The sequence below is a fragment of the Rousettus aegyptiacus genome, unplaced genomic scaffold (genome assembly GCF_014176215.1).
Source record: "Rousettus aegyptiacus isolate mRouAeg1 unplaced genomic scaffold, mRouAeg1.p scaffold_m13_p_1, whole genome shotgun sequence".
Lineage (NCBI taxonomy): Eukaryota > Metazoa > Chordata > Mammalia > Chiroptera > Pteropodidae > Rousettus > Rousettus aegyptiacus.
In genome coordinates, this window is record NW_023416284.1 from 5,781,420 (window position 1) to 5,805,227 (window position 23,808).

Genomic DNA, 23,808 nt, shown 5'->3' on the forward strand with positions numbered 1-23,808 from the left:
CCCAGGACGCAGAACAGCAGTCCTCAGACTTTTGGAAGGCGAAGAGTTCGCGATCCGGCTCTCCATCTCTTGTTCCGTGTCTCCTCCCCGCGTTTTTCCCTGCACAGGTGTGGGCCGTCCTTACGGGGGTTTCTGTCTGGCAGTAAGTCTTCGTATTGAGAGTGCTTTAATTCTGGACTTCTTTTGCAGACTAATAATAGGGAGAGGGAACAATAAAATCTCACTATTTGCGAGAACAAATAAACGCAGCCCACTGATTTGAACAAATATTTTAGGAGCATCTTCTATGTTGCAAGCCCCGTGGGAAACACCCACTGTCCTGGGGAGACGGGCACATTAATACATTAATTACAGTGAGATCGCTGCTCTTGAAGAGAAAGCGGTTCCTAGTTCTGTGGGAACACACAACTGTTTGGGTGAGTCAGGACAGACTTGTTGCAAGAGGTGCCAATTGAACCTTCGCATAGCTGGTCACAGAGAGACTCCTGGGCAGGTACAGGCTTTCATGTGACCCTCCAGAAGTTTGAATATATCAGATATTTTCTACGTGAAATGATGTCATAGTATTTACTCAGTGGAAAACTAAACAGTTAACTGAAGTCACTCTTCACGTTGTCTAAGGCATCCTTGCGTACACAGCGTATACATCCACATAGCTAAGTGATGAGGGTCAGTTAAGTTTTCAGTCACTTTTGAAATAAAATCTAAAATGCTGCCTGAGTTATTGATACAGAAGCTGTTTTGACAAGGAAGCATAAATCGCTTGGCTTGGTTAGACACCGCTTAAGTAAGTAGGGTGCTGCTTCCTGTGGGATCCAGGTGGAGCCGTTACAGCAGCTCATGGTGAAACCATCAAATGCGAAACTCACGTGTCTTATATTTTCATTAAGCTTTTTGCATCGCCATGACGAAGCGTTCTCCACTGAACCCCTCAAAAACAACGGCAGAGGAAGTCCCCTGGGCTTCTACCACGTGCAGAATGTAAGTGATGTGGACATTTTTGCCAAATATATTTTGGGTTTGTGGTACCTCGAAGTGGCTGGTGTGAGAGCGTCGTCGAGGATAGGCTTTGGCTTTCTCAGTGGAGAAGGATGACAATCGGAGCCGCTGTGCTGGGGGGCGGGGAAGCTCTGTGGGGAGAGTAGACAATGGAGGGAGTGGCCGGGGCAGTGAGCTCATCCTCAGGGACTCAGGGACAGAGCAGCTGGCCTTCTCTGAATCACAAGGGCCGTGAATAGTGTCAGATTAATCTGCCCATAAAATCTTCTGTCAGTGTGAACATAGGTTTTAGTGTTTCCTTCCTAGAAATATAAGCATTTTAGTGTGTTTTATTAAAGTTAGTATGTTTACTGTCCTTTAAACCATGAGGTACTCACACTGTTCAGTTGCAAATAAGATGGAAATTATTAAATACCTTTGTAGCTAAGAGTCAGATTCTGTTTTCCTTCCAGCTGATACTGCAATTAATCCATTAATGCCTCTTATACCTGTTTCATATGTTGAATAAGAAAACAGACCTTCCATCTCTTCTAGAAGGTTCACTCAAACTATTCAGAAGTCATTCTCATCACAATAGCTAACATTCATTGAGAGCTCTTGTGTATCACTGTTATGGTATGAGTGCTGTTTGGGGCCTTAATTCATTTAATCCTCACCTTTATGCCACAGACAGTCATAATCCCTGTGTGAAAGCTGAGGTAACTGAGGCACACAGCAGTTAGTCACTCACCAAGGTTACAAAACTAGAAAGAGGCAGAGATGGGCTTTGAACCAGAGAAATGCGGAGCGTGTGTGTGCTCGATAATCGTCGATTGCCTACTGTGCACAGGGAGTGTGCCCGACACCCCTGGGGATGCACAGATGAGTCACAGGTGGTTATGTCCCCAAAGAGCTCATGGTTCTCATAAGGAAAATAAAACGCTTGTCTAAACAACAGTAGAACAAGATACAGAGGCAGTAGAAAGGTGTTCATTGAATGCAGTGGGAGTAGAGAGAAAGGAAAATTATTTCCATCCACGGAGAGGTCCTCTGAGTTACTTTTTCCTTGGGGGTGGACGGTTGGGTGGAAAAGGAGGTGGAACTTCCTGAAGGATACAGTACAAATAAAAAAAGGCAGGTCAAACTCGGCATTGTACCTAGCATGGGTCAGTCATGTTTTTCTTATCATTGTTACTATTTGAGCTGGGTCTCGAAGTTTAGGAATGGATTAGAAGTATGGAGATAGGGGAAGGCCCTGCAGGCGGGGCTGTAGCAGCAGAGGAGAGAGTCAGTTTGATCAAGCTGAAACAATCAGTACGAAGGGCAGCAGGGGAAACCCAGGGGTCAGTTGGGACAGATGATGGAGGGTCTTGGATGCTTGAAGCTCCATAAAGTTGCTTCAGAATGAAAACCAGAGAGGAGCCCCTGTCCTGTATTTCGTGTGGGAGGCCTGGCCTGCGTACTAAAACACCCAGCACTTACTGGGTACTCAAACGTGCTAACGTTTTGATTGCAGCAAAAATGTGTCTTTTTCTTATGATAGACCTTCCCCTACTCAAGCTTGGCTTTATTTCTTACTAGATTGCAGTGGAGGTCACGGAATCCTTTGTGGAATATATCAAAAGCAAGCCTATCGTGTTTGAGGTCTTTGGACATTATCAGCAGCACCCGCTTCACCTGCAAGGACAGGAGCTTAACAGGTTTGTGTTGTTGCCGTCATTGTTGTTACTGTTGTTGTCACTTGGCGGAAAGGAAGAAATCTGTTGAGGGGTAAGGACAACTGAATAACAGTTTTATTTACCAAGGAAGTTGTTGAGGGGAACAACAATGGGAGCTTTGAGACGACGGCAGGATCAGTGTTAACGGGAAAATTTTCTCCACGTGTTAGCTGGGACTTAGAAGGGGACTTTTAGTAAAATGTCTTAGCCTCAGTTTTACTGCAGGGGAGTATGTCTGGTATCTGATAGTATGTCAGAGTTGAAAGTCCAAACGGTCTGTGTCTAAAGATGATTTAAACGTGCCGTTAAATCAACGTGGGACTCTCTTTAGTCTTGAAGAACTTTGTCTTCCTTCCTTTGCAGTCCACCTCAGCCGTCTCGACGATTCTTCCCTCCGCCCATGCCACTGTCCAAGCCAGGTGAGCTCAGGCTGCGTTCTTCGCGTGATATTCTCCGTGAATACCTCTCTCATTCTGAATGACTTTTCTTATAAAAATCATATTCTGATTCCCGGTCCGATTGTCTGTATCCTTACGTATTCTCGTACCTAGCAGAAACTAGATTTTGTGGCTCCCGATTTAAAATGAGAAGCAAGAGGGCTCTCTCTTCCTGCCAGTTCTCTGGTCGTCGTCTTGTAGCTTTAGACGAGCCTCCCGTGCCTGAATCTCTCCGCTTTGTGTGTAACCTCCCTTAACTGTCAGGTGACTGGGCACTGCTTTGCATATTAAATTTATTCTGCATGTTCATTTATCCTGTTCTGACTTCTCTTTGTTTATTTTCGTCCTTTTCCTCATCGCCCACTTGCCACACTTCCCACCCCACCCTCCGCTCACTCCACCTCTGTACTCGTCACCTCCATCCCGCCTTCAGACCATGAGAGAAAGATTGAGCTGATCCGATTTCTCGTATCTGGCTATGTGAATGTGCATGTGCTGGACACGTTTTCCGAGCACGCCAGTGTGCTCGCGTCCTCCGCTGTTGCCACCTTCCAGGATGGGGCGGACCCCTTGCCGCCTTTTCTTTTCCCGCCAGTTCCCAGCTGCCAGAGCGAGAGGGAACCTAAACGAGATGGTTAGTAGCTAAACCAGCCCTGCCTTAGACATAGAACCATCATCCTCAGGGCCTTGTCCTCAAGCCGGGCGTCTGTGTGTGAGACACCGACCTTTCTGTTCGCTGCTCGAGCCGAATGTAGAGTTCGGCACGTTGTCACAATCATGTCATAATCCTGAGATCCTGAGATCCGAGCAATCAGAGCGATCTCAGGAAGCGCCCTCCCTCCTGGGGCCCCTTTCACATCGCCCTCCGGGTGATAGGCTCCCTGTATTTGTTCATCGAATTCTTTGCAATAGCAGTTTTAATTTTACAGATTTTTACTAGCAGGTGGGGTTTTTTTGATTTTTGGGTTTTTTATTTTTTTGCCGTTTTGTTTTTACCGTCTGGTTTTGCTGTCTGACCCTTAGACGACCACCGGAATCAGTTAACCCTGTTTCCTTCTTAACTAGTGCCACCAGCTCTTGTGGAGCCCATGAATAATGCCACCGCGTGATTCATAGCACCCCTTTTGATATGTTGTTTTGGCGGATCCCCGTCACGCCTTTTTGGGCTGGCAGGCTAAGTATTATGTTCTACATTTTATAGGTGAAGAGACAGACTTCCAGAGGTTAAATGACTCAACTAAAGTCACACAGCTATGAGTGCTTGGGCAGTAATTAGACCCCAAGTCACCGAGCCCTCACTCCAGTGCTCCTAAGTCCTGACAGGGGGACCCCTCTTTGTATTGCCAAGTTTCAGAATTTCTAAGTAGTGTTTCAAAGTGCCCACCATGTAGAATCTGAAATTTTTGCAAATAAGTGGGTTTTTGGCTAAAAACCCAGTAAAGTTAAGAATATGGAATTTTAAAAGAAAATGCATAAACACAGATCATATATAGAATCCTGTATTTAGAGATTAGACCAGTGGTATTCAAAAGTGTCTGCACACTGGAGTGCCTGGATGGCTGGGTCCCACCCCTGGGGATTGTGATTAGTGGGCCTGGGCTGTGGGCTGTGCTTTGCCATCTTTAAGATCCCTAGATGACTCCTATGCAGGGGGGGTCAGGAACCGCGGGGTTAGCGGGTGGGTCTGTCCTCCCCGCCCCAAGCCGTGACTTGCAGATGCCGCCCACCTTGCCTGTCCCACATGTTTATGATGCTCTGTGCGCCACAAAATGCCAGAGCCTAAAGGAGGTTTTTCATGGTTTCGTGAGCATGCTTACTCTGCACGAAACCTGTTTTCTCGTCATTGGGTAGTTTGTGGAGAGAGAGGAAGCTGTCCTCCATTTTCCTCGTTCTCCGAATTTAGAGGTACTGATGTAGTTGATGTTGAAGCTCCTCGGGGTCTCCTGTGTTGAAATCTGTCTGCTGACTTTCTTCACCTTTCCCAAGTGTGTCCTTGAAGACTGATGTTAGAGAAGTTTATACTTTTACTGAGTAGACTAGGATCAGATTTTGACATTTTCTTAAACTTTTTAAAGTTCCAGCCACCAAGTTAAACACCATGAGCAAAACCAGCCTTGGCCAGAGCATGAGCAAGTATGACCTTCTGGTCTGGTTTGAGATCAGTGAATTGGAGCCTACAGGAGAGTAAGTCCAACTTTCTAAATTTTTAAATAAGGCAAAGTTTTTCTAACTGAGCAAATGTAATTTTGAGTCTCTCTTCTCATATTCATGAATCGTTGTCACTGTCAAATTCCAGTTCTGAATTGAATTTTTGTGGTCTCGTGTTCTTCGAGTTGTCGGAGAACTGACTAGTATAATAATTTGCCTTCTCGTTAGCATCAGCAAAGGCCTGGAGACTGGCGCTTTATTAGGAGGGAGGACAGCCTCCCCAGAGGGTTTATCAACAGCACGTCACACGCAATATGGCCAAGACTTGTATTAATAATCTCAGGGACAGGATTAGGGGGCAGAGTATTTCCCCAGACCAGGAGTTTTCAGCCTTGGCACTGTTTGGGCCCAGGTAATTCTCCGTCGTCAGGGCCTGACCTGTGTATCGGAGGATATTTAGCAGCAACCGTGGCCTCTACCCACTAGATGCCGGTAGCACCTCTTCTCCACTCGCGATGACCAGAAATGTCTTCAGACAGTGCCAGATGACCCCTAGGGAAAAAATCACCCCCAGTTGAGGACCACTATCTTAGATCAGAGTGATCAACGTCAGCTTAGTATAGCTTCCTCTGAATGTGATTGTTATTTATAGTTATATATGCTTTTCGAAAAGCACAAATGAAAGAGATCCCCCTCCTGAAACAGAGCAAGGGGGGCCGTGTCCATTACCTTGAGGGCAGGGGGTAAGGTTACCCTGCTGACGCTCTGTGTGTAGTGCCGAGTGCGCCCTCGTGCTTCCGCCTGAAACATCTGTTGAGTTCCTACCATGTGCGAGGCGTGGCTCTGTTGGTCCTGTATATAGTGGTCAATAGAGACATCGCTTTAAGAATTTGATTTTCCATAGACAGATCTATAATAGGGTTATAACATGCGTCATGAGTGAGAGGTAGTTAAGGAATAGTTTCTAGTCATTCGTATAAAATGATCTAGAATCTGAAATGATTTCTTGTGTCCTCACACTTGCCATTGCAGTTGTACATTATTTATGGAATATCCGTTATGCAGGGGGCTGAGATGAGCCATAGATACGTGAAAAGGTTCACTGGGTACAAATGACTGTGTCATTAAAATGCGAGTGGTAAGAAGGACGTGATTGGAGTTTAGAAAATCGAAGACCACGGGGGGCGACAGCAGCCGGGGAGGACCTTGCCAACGAAGTGGCCCTTAGCGCGAGCACCCGACCTGACTTCTGTCTTCTGCCTTTCTGTCTCTGTAGGTATATCCCAGCTGTGGTTGACCATACAGCGGGCTTGCCCTGCCAGGGGACATTTTTGCTTCACCAGGTACTAATGGGGGAGCAAAAGGGAGCGTAGGAGAGAACACAAAAAAAGAGTTTAGAATAAGAAACGCGACTCTGATTCTCTGCTTTTCCTATTTCAAGGGGATTTGGAGGTGGGCGGACGTTGTCCTCTCCTTTTTAAAAATTTTTTTGTGTTTGTTTTTAATGTTTCTTCCTCATACCTTGGCTTATATAAATATATATTCTTGCTTTAATATAAATACATTTTAGAAAAGCCATTTTGAAAAAGTGCTTCATTCAATTACTGTAATTCCTGCAGCTTCCATGTCATCTTATACAGTTTTCCTTTCATTATGTTTGGGAACTCTCACAGCCAACAGTTCTAAATGGGGAGAGAGGATGAGGTTTCAGTGGACTGAAAACCCAGCCCCGGAATGTAGAAACAGAGGTCCCCTTTTGGTAAACCAAGCGTAGATTCAGTGAGTGCCCAGAAATGCGTATGACAATCCAGAAAACAACAAACAGGAGGAAGTCATAGGTCGCCCCAGCTAAACTGCTGCACCACCCTGTCACCTAGGGGATCCAGCGAAGGATCACGATGACCATCATCCACGAGAAGGGCAGTGAGCTGCACTGGAAGGATGTCCGTGAGCTGGTGGTAGGTGAGTACGTTCCGCTGGCTGGGGACACAGCCACGCTTTTCAGAGGGGGCCGTGACTCTGCTGGAGACACAGGCCCTGGGGAGTACAGAGGCCTCGAGTTTGCAACTGCTCTTTTTTTCTCAGCTCCATCATTAGGATACATTATTCAAGCAACTGTTGTTTTACTGCATTACCCTGGGCAGGGTTCTGTGCTGGAAGTCTCTGCTCTTTGTGAGCTTGCAGTTCAGTCGAAGAGACAGTGTGTGCGTGTACAAAGCAGTGTGGTGAATAAGTACCAGAATGAAGACCAGCGAGAAAGAGCTGTAATAGGAGAGTTCACAGCAAAAAGGACCCAGGAGGAGAGGATCCGAGTAGATCCCGGAAAAATGAGAGGGGTTTCGTTTGGTGGTTTCTTTTTGTTGGTTTTCTGCATGTGCAGTCACTTTGGGTAATATGTCTAAATGCAAATGGAAATGGCTAGAAACCCATGGCCTGAGTGGAGAAATTAAACTAAGGCATAGTGAGAGGAAAAACTCGGCTGACAGTGTGAGCTTTAGAATGGCATGGCAAGTTCTGAGCCTTTTAGTGCCTTGACCTCTTTGACAGTGGGGAGGCATCAGAATTATATTTTTAAATGTAAAAAACAGAGTACCTAGGATTACGAAGGGAACTAATAATGTTGCAACACAGTTGTTAAAATACTGAACAAATCTGTAGTCTAAGCTCTTCTTTATTGGTGCATTAAATAAGTAGCAGGTTGAATTTCTATCATTTCAAAGTAGTGCTGAATGTCAATATATTTTACATTAGTGTGACCTGAAAACATCTGTGATTTCCACTGGGGACAGAGTCATAGGTACTGCTGATTCTCCAGTTGGTTCTTCCCCTCCCTTCATAATGGAAGGAAATACCAAATTTCCGTTACAGGTTCATGAAAATAAAGTTGCAACTTTTTTCCCCGTTCAGGCTCATGGACATCCTGTCCACACAGCCCTTAGGTGTCCATGGGCTGGATTAGCAACCCTGGAAGGGAGATTATAGTCTCTCCTATCTGGGGCAGTGATGTCAGGCTTTTTCAAAATTAATTTTTATGTGGAACACTATTACTTAAAACAGAAGACATGCTTTCTGACTAGAAGGGGCAGGGGAGGGGTGCAGAGGCAACAGTTCCTTAGGCTTCTCTGAACTATGATTTATTTGCTTATTTTTTTAATAAACACATAATACTTACTATGTGTCAGGTGCTTTTCTCAAAGCTCTAAAAATATTTATTTACTCCTCATAACAATCATATCAGGGAAGCATCATAATTCCCACTTGACAGATGAGGAAACTGAGGCTCAGAGAGGTTGAGCAATGTGTCCAGGCCTCGCAGCTGGTGAGCATTGGAGCTGAAATTCGAACCCAGCTGTCCGGCCCCAGAGACGACGCTCGTAACCTCTGTGCAATGCTACATCCCCGCATGTTAATTTGAAGAAAGTGGTGAAAGCAGCGGCTTACGAAATTTGTGTAAGAGGAGTATAGGATGGATTGGGAAGTGGGGCAAGTGAGCAGCCCGAGACCGGTCAGTGCTACCACAGTGTTCCAGATGCGAGGGCCGGCCTTTGTGGGCAGGGCGGCGACGTTGGGGATCCAATGGAAATGATGTAAGAAACTCTTCGAACAAAGAATCATAAGGTCGCACAATTGATTCAGTGTGGGAAGTAAGGGGGAGACGGGATGTGGAGAAGAACGAAAGACCATTGTACAGTCAACCAAGGGGCCCTCATGGCGCCCGAAGTTACACAAAGGTTTGAAAGGCTCGTTTCGGCCGAATGAATTTGTTTTGTTTTTAAATATGCCCATGTTTCGGTTTCTTCATTTTTTCTAGGCCGGATTAGGAATAAAGCTGAGGTGGACGAAGCTGCAGTTGATGCCATCCTCTCCCTAAATATCATCTCTGCCAAGTACCTGAAGTCTTCCCACAACTCCAGCAGGTGGGGCGCCCTGAGGAGCACGCTCAGTCAGCCCTGTGGACGGATTGGCACACCTTAGATGCCTTGTTCAGTAGTGACTGCCATTCAGGTGGAGAAACTAGTTCCCTCCTCAACTCAGAAATTCCTTCTTCCTCCTCTGCCTGCCCTGCTCTCCAAAAATAAGGAAAGAAGTCATGGGAGCTATGTATATGTGATCAGTGACCCTCACAGAGTGAGAATGTTCTCTACCATTTGGAGTTCGGGTAGATATCACACAGTGAAAGAGAAAAAAGCAGGGAAAAAAACCTCAGCACTCTATCCAGGGGTTTAAAAATTTTTAAAGTACAAATTAATTGCTGCTAAGGCTAAGTGTTTTCCTGGAAGTGGTCACTGTGGAGAAGGTCTCTCAGTCCTAAGTGTCCTAGAAACGACCTCCCAGGTATAGTGAACCCTCTCATGTTTGGTCTTCGTGGCTGCCAGTGTGGGCCTGAGGAGTCTCAGTATTTGCTTTTCATTTTCATTTATGCCTAAAGGCGACAAACTAATATAACCTCCTCTGACCAAGATTGGCTGCCATAATTAACGAATCATATTTTTCTTTTAATTTTAAATTATTCCCTTTAAAATTCCATTTTATAATCAAATGATGACAGACCATGCAGAAGTACACAACCATTCTACTTCCCTCATCAGACTGGACATAAATTGGGGCCCCACTCCCTCCCCAGGAAGGAGTTACACCGTCTTGCACAGAGATTCCACAGAGATTCCATTTCTTCGCTCAGTCAGGGCTGGGAAGTGTGCGTGTTCCGACATGGGCTTAGGACGTGGCCTCCGCAGTGCAGGACTTCTCTGCTTCTCTGTGATCCTGACACACTTGCTCACATCTAGGTTGGGAAGAGGGAGAACAAAAATAAGACAATAGGCAGAGACAGATAAAAGTGTGGGCCAGGATTAATTTTTTCTCATTGTTTCCTTGTGTTATAGTTTTGCAAGGAAAGAGAAAAAAGAAACGGCTGCTTTTTGCCTGAAAGGAGCTGGCAGGGGCTGTGGAGGGAGGGGGAAGGCGTACAGAAGGTGTGCGTGCCTGGCGAGGGGACGCAGAGATGGAGATGGCTGCTTGACCCTCCCCGGCCCTGGCCTGGGCAGAATCTCGAGCAATCCCGTTTCTCTGAAGTCAGCACTTACCAGCCCCCCGTAGCGTCTTCTCTTTTGCTGGACATTTATGGTGAATATTCAGCCGGCATCCACCACACTTTCTTTGCAACTATGAGAAATATTATCTTAAATTTCTCTAGGGTACTTAGCAAAATACACAGGGAAAGGTGGTGTTTGCTTGAAATGCTGGTTGTGCTAAACTTGCCTATGTTAGCGTAACCGAGAGGTCCCCAACTCTTGGGCTGTAGACCAACCAGTATGGTCTGCGGCCAGTTAGGAACCGGGCCACACAGCAGGAGGTGAGTGGCGGGCAGGGGAGCGAAGCTTCATCTGTATCTGCAGCCGCTCCCCGGCGCCAGCGTCACCGCCTCAGCTCTGCCTCAGATGACCAGGCATTCGATTCTCATAGGAGCACGAGTCCGTAGTGCCAAAAAGTTGGGGACCACTGGTAACCTTCAAAAGTCCCTTGATTCATGCCCAGCTGCAGTTCAGATGCTTTGGGAGGTGAACTTAGCTTTGTGAAAAGCAGCTTATCTTTCACAGTAGACAATTAATCAAGAAAGTTGACTAAAGAGTAATTAAAAGACACGCACTTTAAACATTTTTGTTTTAAATTTGGTGGCGCAAGAAGTAGACCTATGAAGAAAATCTAAGTGCAAAATCTTTTAAACTGTTTATCATTTATCATTAAAATTTTATCATTTCTCCCTTTTACATCAGTCTCACTCAAACTTAACAGCTGTTTTTTAAACAATTCACCATTATCGAATCTTTTAAAAATGTTGAACTGCGTTTTCGCATTTAACTTTTGCTTCAAACTAAACAAAAAAAATTTTTTTTTGTCCTCACGTCTCATCTATTTGCCTAAATTGAATTCAGTTAGCTAATTATAATAGATCCAACTGCATAAACGGGTTAGGGACTAAGTGCGGCTGACACTTGATGAGCCTGCAGCTCCCCTCTTCGGAGCGGATAGTCTGGGCGTGTAAGGCACCTCTCCAGTGTAGAATGTCCAGTGAGAACAGACGTCGGTCCGTATGTTTTAGGGTGTGAAGAACAGGATGTGGTAGGCTGCTGAGTGGAGTTCAGTTAGAGAGCTTTGAGTCTGTTCGCCTGGGGTTTAATGTTGCCAGTTGAACTTACAGCTCCAAGTTAGGTGTGTTACGTGTGCGTACTTTCCGTACGTTGGTATGGGGTGTGGTTCCCTGTCCTACGTTTGTTACCTGATTCACTTGTCCCCTTAACTCCACAGCAACTTCCAACCGTTTCTGATACTCAGTCCCCTCCGAAAGGGATGGCAGTAGAGGCGATCTCCCCACTCCATCTGCGCCCGGCATTGTCCTTAATTGACTGTCTCGGGAGGGGGGCCCATGTCATTGTAAGCCCTCTACCAAATCCTGTCGCATCGAGTTCTCTTGTTAATTGTCCACTTGAATTCACTTTGCCTAACAGTAGATTTGTCATTTTTATATATTTTTTTCTTCTGCATTTCTCTCTCTTTTCTTTCTTTTTATTTTTTTCGTTGCACTAACTAAAGCTTTTTGTTTTATGTTTTTGCAGGCTCTTTCTTGATAAGGATATTCCTAGGTATTTTCTGTTTGCCTTTTTTTTTTTTTTTTGCACTTAAAGAGTCTAGTTTATCAGAACGCTTTTTGTCTTACGTCGCTGTGACCGCTCTCTTAATTCCGTGTTTCCCCATGCAAACCTGAGCAGACCTCAGCAAACCTGGGCTAGGGCGACACCTACTGCTACGTACACCCTTGTGCCCTGGTTTTTCTGATGTGTGTGCAGTTTCACATGTAGCTTTTTAAATGACTTGTAGAATTTTATGTCATTTTCTCATTCCATTTACTAAATTTGTCTATTTTACTCTTGGGGCTCTTCAGGGTTTCCTTTCCTGCATTACAGGATAGAATGTTACTCCCCTCGTTTCGTAGGCAGTCTCGGGCTTTGTTTTCTGCTCTTTGTCTGTCGAAGCTTGAAAGTTTTATCGCTGTGTGTATAGCTTTGCATAATTGTTCACTTTTTTCTTTGTTTTGTCTTGCCCAGTAGTAGAGACCAATTTAGCTATTTAGGTAGCTGAGTCTGTGAGAAATATTTTGTTTATTTTTAAACTTAGATCCGCTTTCTCCTGTCAGGGCTGCTTGTCTCGTCTGTTTTTTTTTTTTTTTTTTTTTTTTTTTTTTTTTTATTGTCTTTGAAATAGAAAAAAAATCCCTGACTTGGTGGTGAAGGAAACTCTTCCCATCTCTCTCTCTCTAGCTGGTTTAGGGGAGGAAGAAAATGATACATGATAGTACAGCCTGAATGTCTGAATGTTTTTTAAAAAGATGCACACACTGCGATCCATTCGAGATCGTTCCCTAACGACCGTGGGAGCCATGGAGGAAAATGTGCCTCAGGATTCGGCCCTGTTTCTAGGTCTAAATTCTCGTGTCAGCTTGACTCAGTTGACATTTCTCACCAGTCTTGGTTGGATTTGTTACAGCCACCTCTCAATAATTGTCACCTTTGCTGGGTATTCCAAAAGAGCGTGCTGCCGTGTCTCCCTCCGTAGCGCCAAACAAGACAAAAATAAACATTTTTCCCCCAATACAGAAAGACTTTAACGGAGTCAAAAATTCTTTTGTGTAGCTAAGTTCAGTGAAATTTTCTCTTTAGATTAAGCGAAAACTTAATCCAAAACAGAAATGCAAAGAGGCTTTCTTACACAAATGGGAAAGGTTGGCCTCAGTTGAAAGAGTCGTAGAACCTAAGTTACAATTTTCGATTTTCGACTGCAGGCCGCAGCGATAGGGCTGTTTGTCTAGTATCTCCAAGTCCATAAATGCCCTCCTCTAAGAGGGGGTTCGTTTCCCTTCAGCACGGGTGTATCCAGACCTTGTGACGTGACAGGTAGTTCCCATTCCAGGGACTTCAACAAGCATGGGGACACAGTAAAAGAGAGTCTCCGGGCAAGAGAGCTCTTGGGTGGCTTCTGCTGAAGTAGTGGATATCGCCACCTCATCTTAGAATTAATATGAAGATTTGACCAAAACAGGGCTTTGGGTGCATAAAGTGTTCTTTGCTGAGCTCAGGAGATTGCTTTTTGGGTCTCTGGGTTGTTTGTTGTCTCTGTTTTCCTTTGGTGTCTTTGTAAAGAATTCCCTTGATCCATACACGCTGCCTCAAAAGCGAGATGTTTGAGAGAGTGTCAGGTTCTTCAGAAGACCTAGGGCTGGAAGCGACTGCAGAGCGGAGTGAGCAGCTTCACGAAACTGGCACCTGGAGGGGGCGGGGTGGTTCTTTGGGAAGCGTGTTGTTTTCTCTGTGATCGTTTCTGGCGAACGAAGCATGAAAATGTGTTTGAAGATAAGATACGCCAGCTTTTGCCATAGGAAATCTAGAAGAGACGGCAACAGTGAGCTTACCATTTGAGGGGGGGGTAAGGGGAATGTCGGGCCGGGGTTGAGGTGTGTAAAAACTTCCCGGTTGAGTCCTGTGAGGCGTATCACGCGCGCAGAGAGCTCGCGGCGATGGCGCATCCACAGTGCTGGCGTAGTCGGGGTGTTTCCCCTGGCCCTTGTTATGGGGGTCTCAGGGGAGACGGGGGTGAAGGTGAGAGCTGATCTGTAACACTGCTGTTACTCAGGATGGTGCTTCAGGTGAGGCTTGCTGAACTGGACGGCTTCATGTCACTTAGGGTCTAGCAAGACAAAAGGAAGGACTTAGAACTTCAAAAAAACACTTTATGAGTGCTTATTAAATCAAATGTCTAGTTGTTTAAGTGTAAGATTGATTTTCAAGGGAATTTTTGGGAAAACTGACAAATAGTTGGCTAGCTCTGGTGTTCAAAATCATTCTCTTTTAATGAAACATCAGCTAAAAATAACTTCTTGGTTTTTTGTTTTTTTTTTTTAAACACGCCTGTTTATACTGCCTCCTCCATTAATTCTGCAGACATGTTTGTGACATTTCTGAGGCCCAGAAGACTAGATTGTGATAGGGAGACTACAGCTTACTAATTACTGAGCATTCGCTTCCTCTTCCCATTGTTGACTGACTGAAGAGCGTAGCCTTTCTTTTTGATTTCTGCCCATACTCAGTTATCCTTTTCATCTTAATCCCTTCGTTTGAGCTCACTATTTTTGTGTAGGCAGAGAAGAAACAGGCTTGTCTCCCCCACCCCCCAACAAAAAAAACAGCGTAGCTGAGTGCGCCTTGATGACGGGTCGGGCAAGAGGAAAGGGCCTACCTCTTCCTTCTAGAGGTCAAGGTCCTGCTCCGTTGCTAGATTTCAATACATTGAAGGTGTCGATGGGCGCAGGATTCCATAGCATTACTGACGACGACAGCACGACAGCACGTAGACTAAAGCGGCTTGGCTTTTGGATGACTCCCTGTTGTCTTTCTGACCTCAGGACTTTCTACCGTTTCGAGGCCGTGTGGGACAGCTCCCTGCATAACTCCCTCCTTCTGAACCGGGTGACACCATACGGAGAGAAGATCTACATGACCTTGTCAGCCTACCTAGAGGTGAGGAAACCCAGCCCTGGACCACTGGCAGGTTCCAGCAGGAAGCGGGCAGGACAGTCGACCGAGTCTGTCCTCCTCTCTCCCGCCACGCCCTTAGTTACTTATTACACTCTGCAGACTGTTTTGCTTCTGTGACATTCCGTTGCTAGTCTCTAATCAGAAAGTCACATGACTAGCATTATAGTTTCAGCTTTTGTAGCCTAATCACCATTCTTCAAAGAATATGTGATTTTAAGAAAACTTCACCTCCCGATTTTGTAGCTGTGGACAGAGCCTAGTAGTGGCTAACAGCACAGACTCTGCGAACAGCCTGAGTGCACATCGCGGTGCTGCCGCTTACCGCCTGCCTGTCCTTGGTCAGGCGACTTCATCTCTCTGTGCCTCGATCAGGGGTGGTAATAATAGCATTCACCTCTGAAAGTTGTTGAGATGTCACATAAAAGGGTTTAGAACACCGATTGGCACATAAGGAATACGTATTAGCCCTTATTACAGAAAAAAAAACTTTGAAAAAACTTGTGAAAAATAAATGCATCTGCAAGGAACTCCACCTCATCTTGCCCACATTATCCGCCGAGTTGCTGTTGAAATAATGGGCGAGCTGAACTACCCCAGCCCCCACGCCTGGGGCCAGCGCTCCAGCAGCCGCTGGAGCGCACACACCTGTCGCTACGTCAGGTGCTCTGTCAGCATCTGACAGGGGCGCCCGCGTCTGCTTTCAGCTGGATCACTGCATCCAGCCGGCTGTCATCACCAAGGACGTATGCATGGTCTTCTATTCCCGGGACGCCAAGATCTCGCCGCCGCGCTCTCTGCGCAGCCTGTTCGGCAGTGGCTACTCGAAGTCGCCAGACTCGTAAGTTTTTCAGACAATTTAGCTTCTAGTTGGTTTGCGCAGTGTGGAATCAGCAGAGCACTAGGTGTCCCTGGCTTGCTGTGTCAAGAAAGGTTAGTCTACAGCCTATACACCAGCGGTCCCCAACCCTGTGGCACCAGGGGCCGGTGCTCCTGTGAGCGTCTAATGCCAGAGGACCGAGGCGGAGCTGAGGCCGTGATGCCAGCGCTGGGGAGCGGCTGCAGACACAGACGAAGCGTCACTGGCTCCCCCCGGTGCTCGGGGGTCGCGACCCCTGCTCTAAACCATTATGGTACTAATGCCTGGAATGCAGTAACGGGAGTGCTGGCATTTAACAAAATATTGACGGATAGACGAGTTAATGAAAGAAGGAGAATTACATGGTGAACACTTCTAAAACAGTTTTATAGGGACTAAATTTTGTTTTTAATGTCATCATCATTGTTTCTAACAGATTACCATTGGGATTTTCTTATTTTAAAGATTTATTCGTATTTAAGACATGCAAAAGTACATCAAGAATAATAGTGAATACCTATGCACCACCACTCGGCATAAAAAAAAACTATTACTAATATAGTAGAGGGTTCAGCACTCAGGTATCCCTAAACATGATCCCCAGATTTGGATCTTTATTGTTCCATGCTAGTCAGACTCCCCCGCCCCCCATAATATCTTCTGTCTTGCAGTAAGAAAAGGCAAATTTTTAATTTTTATATTTAAATTATAAACTAGGTTTTCATTCATTTTTATTCATCCTTTTAAAGTAAGAATGTTCAAAAGATTAAGATGAAAGCGGACTCCTTGTAGGAAAAAATATGCTTCTTAAGTTCAGACTAGGAAAAGAAGTAGGATAGTTACGTTTGAGGATGGCTTGCAGTCCCTGCAGAGGAGACAGTGTAGAGAGAATTGAGGTTGTCCTGGTTTTATGCTGAAAAAATTTAACGAATTGTTTGTTTTAATTCAAACAGCAATCGAGTCAGTGGAATCTATGAACTCAGTTTATGCAAAATGGCAGACACAGGGAGTCCAGGTAAGTACTCGCGCATCGGGGCGGTGACGGCCGTCTTTGTATGTGCTTGGAGTATTACGGCAGGAATGTGTCCTACCCATGTAGGATAGATACCAAAGTTCTTAGAAACAAGACATTTTACAAACCAGGATTTTGGTGGTGGGACTTATCTTTTTCCGAGTTGTAACACTGCTGGGTTTGTGGCATACAATACAATTATAAAAACTTTTATCAAACAAAATGTTACTGGGCTTTGGAATATTATAAAAAATTCGAGTGTATTAGAATGAATTTGGCTTGGAGATCTTTATAACCATTTCCCTCTCCACCTTAGCCCCAAAGATAACTTGGCAGTCTAACTTTGCAGGTGCTGTCAAACTAGAATTTCAACTTCCTGTGCCCTGGAAACACAAATTATTAAGTTGACTTGTTCTGTGTCCTTTTTGATGTCTTTTTGGGCTTCTGTTGTCCTTTCCAGCTCAGTGGCCTTAAGCAGCACTTTGCATTTTTATGTTTGTAAACTGGAACATGAACAAAAGGTGGGGTTTTTAAAAAATTTTGATTAACGTGAGTTTGAATCATTTTAGAGAACATATATGGAATAAAGTCAGGGCACACAGGAAATATTTTGATTAAAAACAAGACTGGGGTTGGAGGGAGGTAGGGTAAAGAGGGTCAAATAATATGGTGACAGAAAGAAATCTAAGTATGGGAGGTGAACACAATGTCAATATATATATGCCTTACTGTAAAAGTATACAGCCGAAACTTATTGGGATTCCTTTAAGCAGTGTCACCATAAAAAATAATAAAAATTTTTTAAAAATGAAGAAATAAAGACCAAGTATGAATTTAAATCCCAATAACAGCTAATTATAGTGTCCAGATAGTATCTTAAGGAATTTTTTAAATTGACATAAATTTATTTTTTTTATATGTAAAAACAGTATAGCATTTTTAAAATATATGAGAAATGATGGAGGCTAAAGCCATATGTCATCTGCCATTCTGACTGCACTACGAGAATGTGGGTGTCTGTACGTGCGGGTGTGTAGTCCCCTCCCACTTTTTTCATACAGGTGCGTTTTTATATGTTTGGAATCATAGTATGCAGACTACTTAATCTCCTGTACATTTTCACGAACATAATAACTGGCATTTTCTCAAGCTTCTGTGCAGTCTTCTTGTCAAAGAACATAACACTCAAGTTTTAAAAGCAATTTAGAGCTGCTTTCAGAAAAAAGGGATGAGTTTTTATTTATAAAGTCTCATGTGTCTTGAGACCAAACTGTCTTAGTTTGTCATACATGTGAATTACTGATTCAATTTTAGGTAGAATTGGAATTGGATTTTTCTCTTAAAAAAAAAAAAAGGATCGTTTCTCCTTGTCTCAGGCATGCAGAGGAGGAGAAGAAAAATCTTGGACACGTCAGTGGCGTACGTGCGGGGAGAGGAGAACCTGGCCGGCTGGCGGCCCCGTGGGGACAGCCTCATCCTCGAGCACCAGTGGGAGCTGGAGAAGCTGGAGCTCCTGCACGAGGTATGCCAGGGCCAGGGCCGCCCACACCAACTCGGGCAGGATTCCCAAAGTATCAGTCACCCGCTCACCTCCTCTCTGTGACCCTGGCTTTGCAGGTTGCGGTCACCCTGAGGTATAGTACTTGTTAAAATCGTAATGAGCTTTGTGTTTGCTGAGTTTTGGTCTTCGTAGGTGGAGAAAACCCGCCACTTCCTGCTGCTGCGTGAGAGACTTGGTGACAGCATCCCCAAATCCCTGAGCGACTCGTTGTCCCCCAGCCTCAGCAGTGGGACCCTCAGCACCTCCACCAGCATCTCCTCTCAGATCTCAACCACCACCTTTGAAAGCGCCATCACGCCCAGTGAGAGCAGCGGCTACGACTCAGCAGACATCGAAAGCCTGGTGGATCGAGAGAAGGAGCTGGCCACCAAGGTGCGACCCCCTTCCCGTGGCCGAGTGTTTTCCCAGTGAGGCTGGGCTGGTCTGTCCGCTTTTTAGTTTTCATCTTTAAGGACCTCTGTTTTAAGGCATGCGCTAACACTGTGATTTCGGAATTAATAAGACCCCGTTTGTACCTTTAATAAGCTTACAGACAGTGGGTGACAAGCATATAATGGCGGAGAATGTGCGGAGCCCGCGGATGCCAGAGGAGAGGCCTGCGCAGGGCGGCGTGGTGTGAGGCAGGGTGCCCGCGGTGGGGCCCGCGTGCCTGGTGTGATTGGCATGAGGGAGTCCTGGGGGAGAGGGACAGGAGGCAGCCAGGTCCACATCGGGAAGGCTCTGTGCACTGCCCTGGAGCGTGTAGAGTGTCCTGGTGGTGATGTGGAAATGTTTTAAATAGGTATTTATGTTTTAGAAAGACTTCTCCGGAAGCAGTGAAGAGGATGGATTTGTGGTGAAGAGATAGACTAGAGACAGAAGTCGTTGTTACAGTGATCCAGATGGAAATGATAAAGGTGTTTAACTAAGGTGGGGTTTTTAGGTGGGCCCAAGAGGAAGGAGCATCACGGGAGAGATTTGGGAGGTAGAACCAGCCCTCCTGTCGCCGGGGGCTTGAGGACGATGCCCAGGCAGGTGGTGTCTGAGCAGCCGGCTGACAACAAAACACAGAAATGAGAGGGAGTTCATGTCTCTCGTTTCAATAATTGAATAACTGGTCTTCTAGTTGATTTAGGAAAGTATGTCCTTCCAGAAGTCTCCACGCCTTCAGTGCCAGGGAGAATCAAGAATGAGAGCGAAGCCTTCGCATTCTTAAGCTCTTCCGAACAGTGGTGTCCGCAGTATTCACTTTTGTAGACTTGAGGATGCTGTTTTAGTGACTTACCGTCGTCACTGGGGTACACCAGGCTTTCCTCGCCATGTGCTTATGAGTTAATTTCTAGAGCCGTTTGGGCCGCATCTCTGCGGCACGCCCCTTCCTGCGCCACATCTGGGGTTTCATTTGGCCACGAGAACTGACGCTTCTCTCTCTCCCCCTCTCCCCTAGTGCCTGCAGCTTCTCACGCACACTTTCAACCGAGAATTCAGCCAGGTGCACGGCAGCATCAGTGACTGTAAGGTAAGCGTCTTGGACTCCCTGTCCCCGGCTTGTGCTGCATTTAGATGGCTTGAGATGGGCACAGCGTGGTTATTTGAGAATATATGACATATCTGATCTTGTATTTAATTTTTCTGAGTCAGAACACTGACTGCTGAAGATAAAGGAATTTCTCCATGTCTCTTTGAGTACTTATCAGATGGGAACTGTTTTGGCTTTTCCCTAATTCCCTCAGAGAATATTCTGTAGGGAGTGATGTGTTATGGTGTGACAGGGCACAGGAAGTCCTGAGGTTCTTGGTGGCATAAAATTCTCTTGCCTCCCACGAAGAGTGAAGTGAACACTTCAAAGAACTGCCATATCATTCACCGTATTCTAGTCATCTTGACTTTTTTTGCTGTTTCTTAAGTACTGGAAACTCATCCCTGCCTCAAGGTCATTGCACCCTTGTGGTTCCTGTGCCCAGAATGCTCTTCCTCCAGATGTTCCCACGATTGGCTCTCTTATCCATTCCATTTTTCCATTCAAACGTTGCCTCCTTAACCACCCTGTGTAAAGCCAACGGCTCCCTGAAACTTTCTAACCCCTTTCCCTGCTTCCTTTCTTGCAGTAGCATTTATCGCTATCTGACACTTCTTAACATGTTTGGTGATTGGTTTATTGTCTGCCTTTTCCACCTAGAACGTAAGCTTCAGGAGGTCAAAGCCTCTGCCGTATTCTTAGAACAGTGCCTGTTGTTCTAAGTGCTCCGCTCATGTAGATAGGATCTTCAATTAACGCAGGAGGGGAGTAGCCATATAAAAAGCCAGCCTCGCGCCTTTCATTAACATCTTGATTCCTAATGTGACACTCAGGCCATAAAATGTTTGTAAAACTTATTTTCTGGAATCGCCCTGAAGCAGAAGACTTATGAAAGCGAGGTCCCTGGTGGTCAAAGCTTCTTGCCGCAGAGGCAGCTGTTGTCATCCGCCTCTCACGCGCTCTGTTCTGTGTGCCTCCAGCTGTCCGATGTCTCCCCAATCGCTCGGGACCCCTCCGTGTCCAGTTTCAGCAGCGCGACCCTCACTCCCTCGTCCACCTGCCCGTCGCTGGTAGACTCCAGGAGCAGCTCTGTGGATCAGAAGTGAGTGCCCGCATGTCACCAAGAGAAGCTAATCTAAGAACCAAGGGACTTGCCCCTTCTTCTGGCTCGGTGGTTCTCACCTTGAGGGCAGCACCACCTCCTGGGGGCATTCGGAAATACGTGGGAGCCTTTTCTAAATACCACCGTGACCGGGGAGGGGCTGCTGACGTCTGACAGCCTGTCTCCCTGACTTTCGGCATCAGATCGTGGGCTCCCCTTCTTGAGCCCTTTCTGCTCAAACGAAAGGGAGTGACGCCCTTCCCTTCCCACGCTGCCCTCTCCCCGGTCACATCAGGCACAGGAGAGCCCCATCTTGGGAAAAATATTTTGAAGCTCTTATGGAAAAAAAAATATTTTGAGGACACATGAGATAATATCGGTAAGAATAATAGAGACAAATCTAGCCTAGGTTCCCTGAGTTCGTCACCACGATCACTTCTTCGCAGCGCGCCGTCTGACTCCCGTGCCCTGTCACCACTCGTTATGTGCACCTGTCCACCCCCTAGTTACTGTCCAGCCGTCTGTCTAACGTACCAACCCTGACACAACTGGATGTGACGGGGGGAGTGACGCAACCGGTTATTTAATTAAACCGAGGATGCCAGCAAGTGTAAGGCGTGACTTTACGCGCCACTAAGAAAAAGCATTGTCAGCTGTAAGGCGATATACCATCGGCTGAAAGGTGCATCCCAATTTGAAAAATGGTGAGGTATTTTTAAAAATGGGCGTTTGAGAACTGGTGAAACACAGTAAATTGGGCTTGAGCTGCGCTCCAAGGATAACTGACAGTACAGACACAGGGATCACTTCTGTCGCGACAGCCCCGGGCTGGGCCGGGCCGGTGCGGCAGCTCTGCCCCTCGGCCACTCAGGAGCCCGGTCACTGTCTCTGCCGGTCTCTTGGGAAGAGGGTCTCAGACTGCAGTGTCCGCAGTGTGTATCACCTGGGAGGCTCGTTCACCCCCAGGTGGCTGAACCCTGCACACAGTTTCCGATGCTGTCAGTCTGGGTTGGAGCCCGGGAATGTGAATTTCTACCAAGTTTCTGGGTGCAGCTGATGTCGCCCACCAGAGGATCATGCTTTGAGAGCCGCTGTCCTACATGTGAGCTCGGGACTAAATAGAAACCTAGGGAAATGAGGTCATGCTCCAGACACTTCCGTTCAGAGGGCTTCAGGACAGGAAGAGGGACTGAGTGACGTGGTCATCAGTGACCAGACCTCTGAAGGGCGACAGCAGTCGAATTTGAAATTAGTTTCCCGACGCCCGCTCTTGTTCTCGCCGAGCTCTCTGAAACCAGCGTCGCGGGGCCCACTGCTCCGGGAAGCACGTGCCACTGGCAAGACGGCCACACGCAGCACACGCCGACCTTACCGAAGCTCTCTGACCCCCACCTCTCTCTTTCAAAGGACCCCAGAAGCCAATTCCCGGGCCTCCAGTCCCTGCTCAGAATTCGAGCAGTTTCAGATCGTCCCAGTGGTGGAAACACCCTATTTGGCCCGAGCGGGAAAGAACGAATTCCTCAATCTTGTTCCAGATATTGAAGAAATTAGACCAGGGTGAGTACTGTATCGACCAGAGATGCTGGGTGTAAAAGACGAATCAGCAAGCCTGTGTCGAGGTCTCCATCGCTGCCTGATGCAGCTGGGCCGGGGCAACAGCGCCCCCAGCATCTGCCCTGGCCGTGCCGTGGTGGCCCCCGCCCGGCCTCGCCCGTTCCCTGGCGCCTCGTGCTCTTCTGCTGTGTTACTTTGGCAGATGAGGTTCTAGGCCAAACAGATCGTTCGCCTGTTTTGCTCATACTAGGGACTTGACCTGGGGGGACGTATTTCGCTGGCCCTCTCAGCTCACGATCACTTTTCTTTTTGTGAGAAACTAACCTCCCTCGTACTGTCTCATTTTAGCTCAGTGGTTTCTAAGAAAGGCTACCTGCAGTTCAAGGAGCCGCTTTCCAGCAACTGGGCTAAACATTTTGTTGTGGTCCGTCGCCCGTATGTCTTCATCTATAACAGTGACAAAGACCCAGTGGAGCGTGGCATCATTAACCTGTCCACAGCGCAGGTGGAATACAGCGAGGACCAGCAGGCCATGGTGAAGGTCAGTCCTGCCTTCCCTGGGCTTTTCACCGCCACGCGCGCCCTTCCTTTTTGAGCTCCGGGCTCTGTTGTGTGGTGCGGCGCCTCCTGTGTATCTGGTCTCTGAGCCTGCAGTGCGAAGCGCTGTCATCCCCATGAATGCGGCAGGGCGGTCCGCGTTGCTCCTAACTTTCTCGTCTACCTGTGTCTCTTTCAGACGCCTAACACCTTTGTCGTGTGCACAAAGCACCGTGGGGTCCTTTTGCAGGCTCTCAACGACAAGGACATGAATGACTGGTTATATGCCTTTAACCCCCTTCTTGCTGGCACAATACGGTAAGAGGTGGTCCCCGTGCTGCCCTCCTCTCCGGGCTTTCGGTCCTGACGACAGCAGCATAAGCAGGGAAGGAAATCTTGCTCCAAACAGGTTTAAAATAGGAGGACAGGGTGTAAGTGGTTCCGGGCGGTGATGCGGCCTCCGCTCCCCAGGAGGGTTCACCTGGCGTCCTGGGCAGCTAAGGAGACCGGTCACACTTGCTCCCATTCGGTCTCCTGCTTTGACTTTTTGTTCTCAGGGGTCTGCAGCTGGGGCCTGTGGGCTGAGTAAAGGGAAGACTGTGAGAACCTTAATGGCCAGTGCTCAGCCCTGTGACCTGGCCTCAGATCCTGGGAGGGGCTGTGTCCCAGGGTCCGCTGATGGGGAAGACCACCGCCCAGCCTGTCGGGTCAGGGCCTGCAGTGCAGTTTAGGAAGCAGTCTGGGGAGGGAACCCCGGAGGAAGACCGGGGGGGAGGACCGTCTGGCCCAGTGTTCTAATCCCGCCTCTCCCCGTGTCGCC

At 46.9% G+C, this 23,808-nt stretch overlaps 1 protein-coding gene across 9 annotated transcripts in view; it reads left to right on the forward strand.

Moving 5' to 3' along the window:
- The window catches only part of KIF1B (kinesin family member 1B), a 120,936-nt gene that overhangs the window by 92,778 nt on the left and 4,350 nt on the right, over positions 1-23,808 (forward strand). For all 9 annotated transcript variants that reach the window (XM_036228492.1, XM_016163590.2, XM_036228497.1 and 6 more), the window contains 17 exons: positions 891-981; positions 2,560-2,678; positions 3,060-3,115; positions 5,209-5,317; positions 6,558-6,624; positions 7,159-7,243; positions 9,093-9,198; positions 14,736-14,850; positions 15,573-15,706; positions 16,678-16,739; positions 18,113-18,258; positions 18,430-18,669; positions 19,724-19,795; positions 20,776-20,897; positions 22,305-22,454; positions 22,800-22,992; positions 23,188-23,306. In XM_036228492.1, the coding sequence (XP_036084385.1) occupies positions 891-981; positions 2,560-2,678; positions 3,060-3,115; positions 5,209-5,317; positions 6,558-6,624; positions 7,159-7,243; positions 9,093-9,198; positions 14,736-14,850; positions 15,573-15,706; positions 16,678-16,739; positions 18,113-18,258; positions 18,430-18,669; positions 19,724-19,795; positions 20,776-20,897; positions 22,305-22,454; positions 22,800-22,992; positions 23,188-23,306 (1,986 nt within the window). The remainder of the gene's footprint in view (positions 1-890; positions 982-2,559; positions 2,679-3,059; positions 3,116-5,208; positions 5,318-6,557; positions 6,625-7,158; positions 7,244-9,092; positions 9,199-14,735; positions 14,851-15,572; positions 15,707-16,677; positions 16,740-18,112; positions 18,259-18,429; positions 18,670-19,723; positions 19,796-20,775; positions 20,898-22,304; positions 22,455-22,799; positions 22,993-23,187; positions 23,307-23,808) is intronic.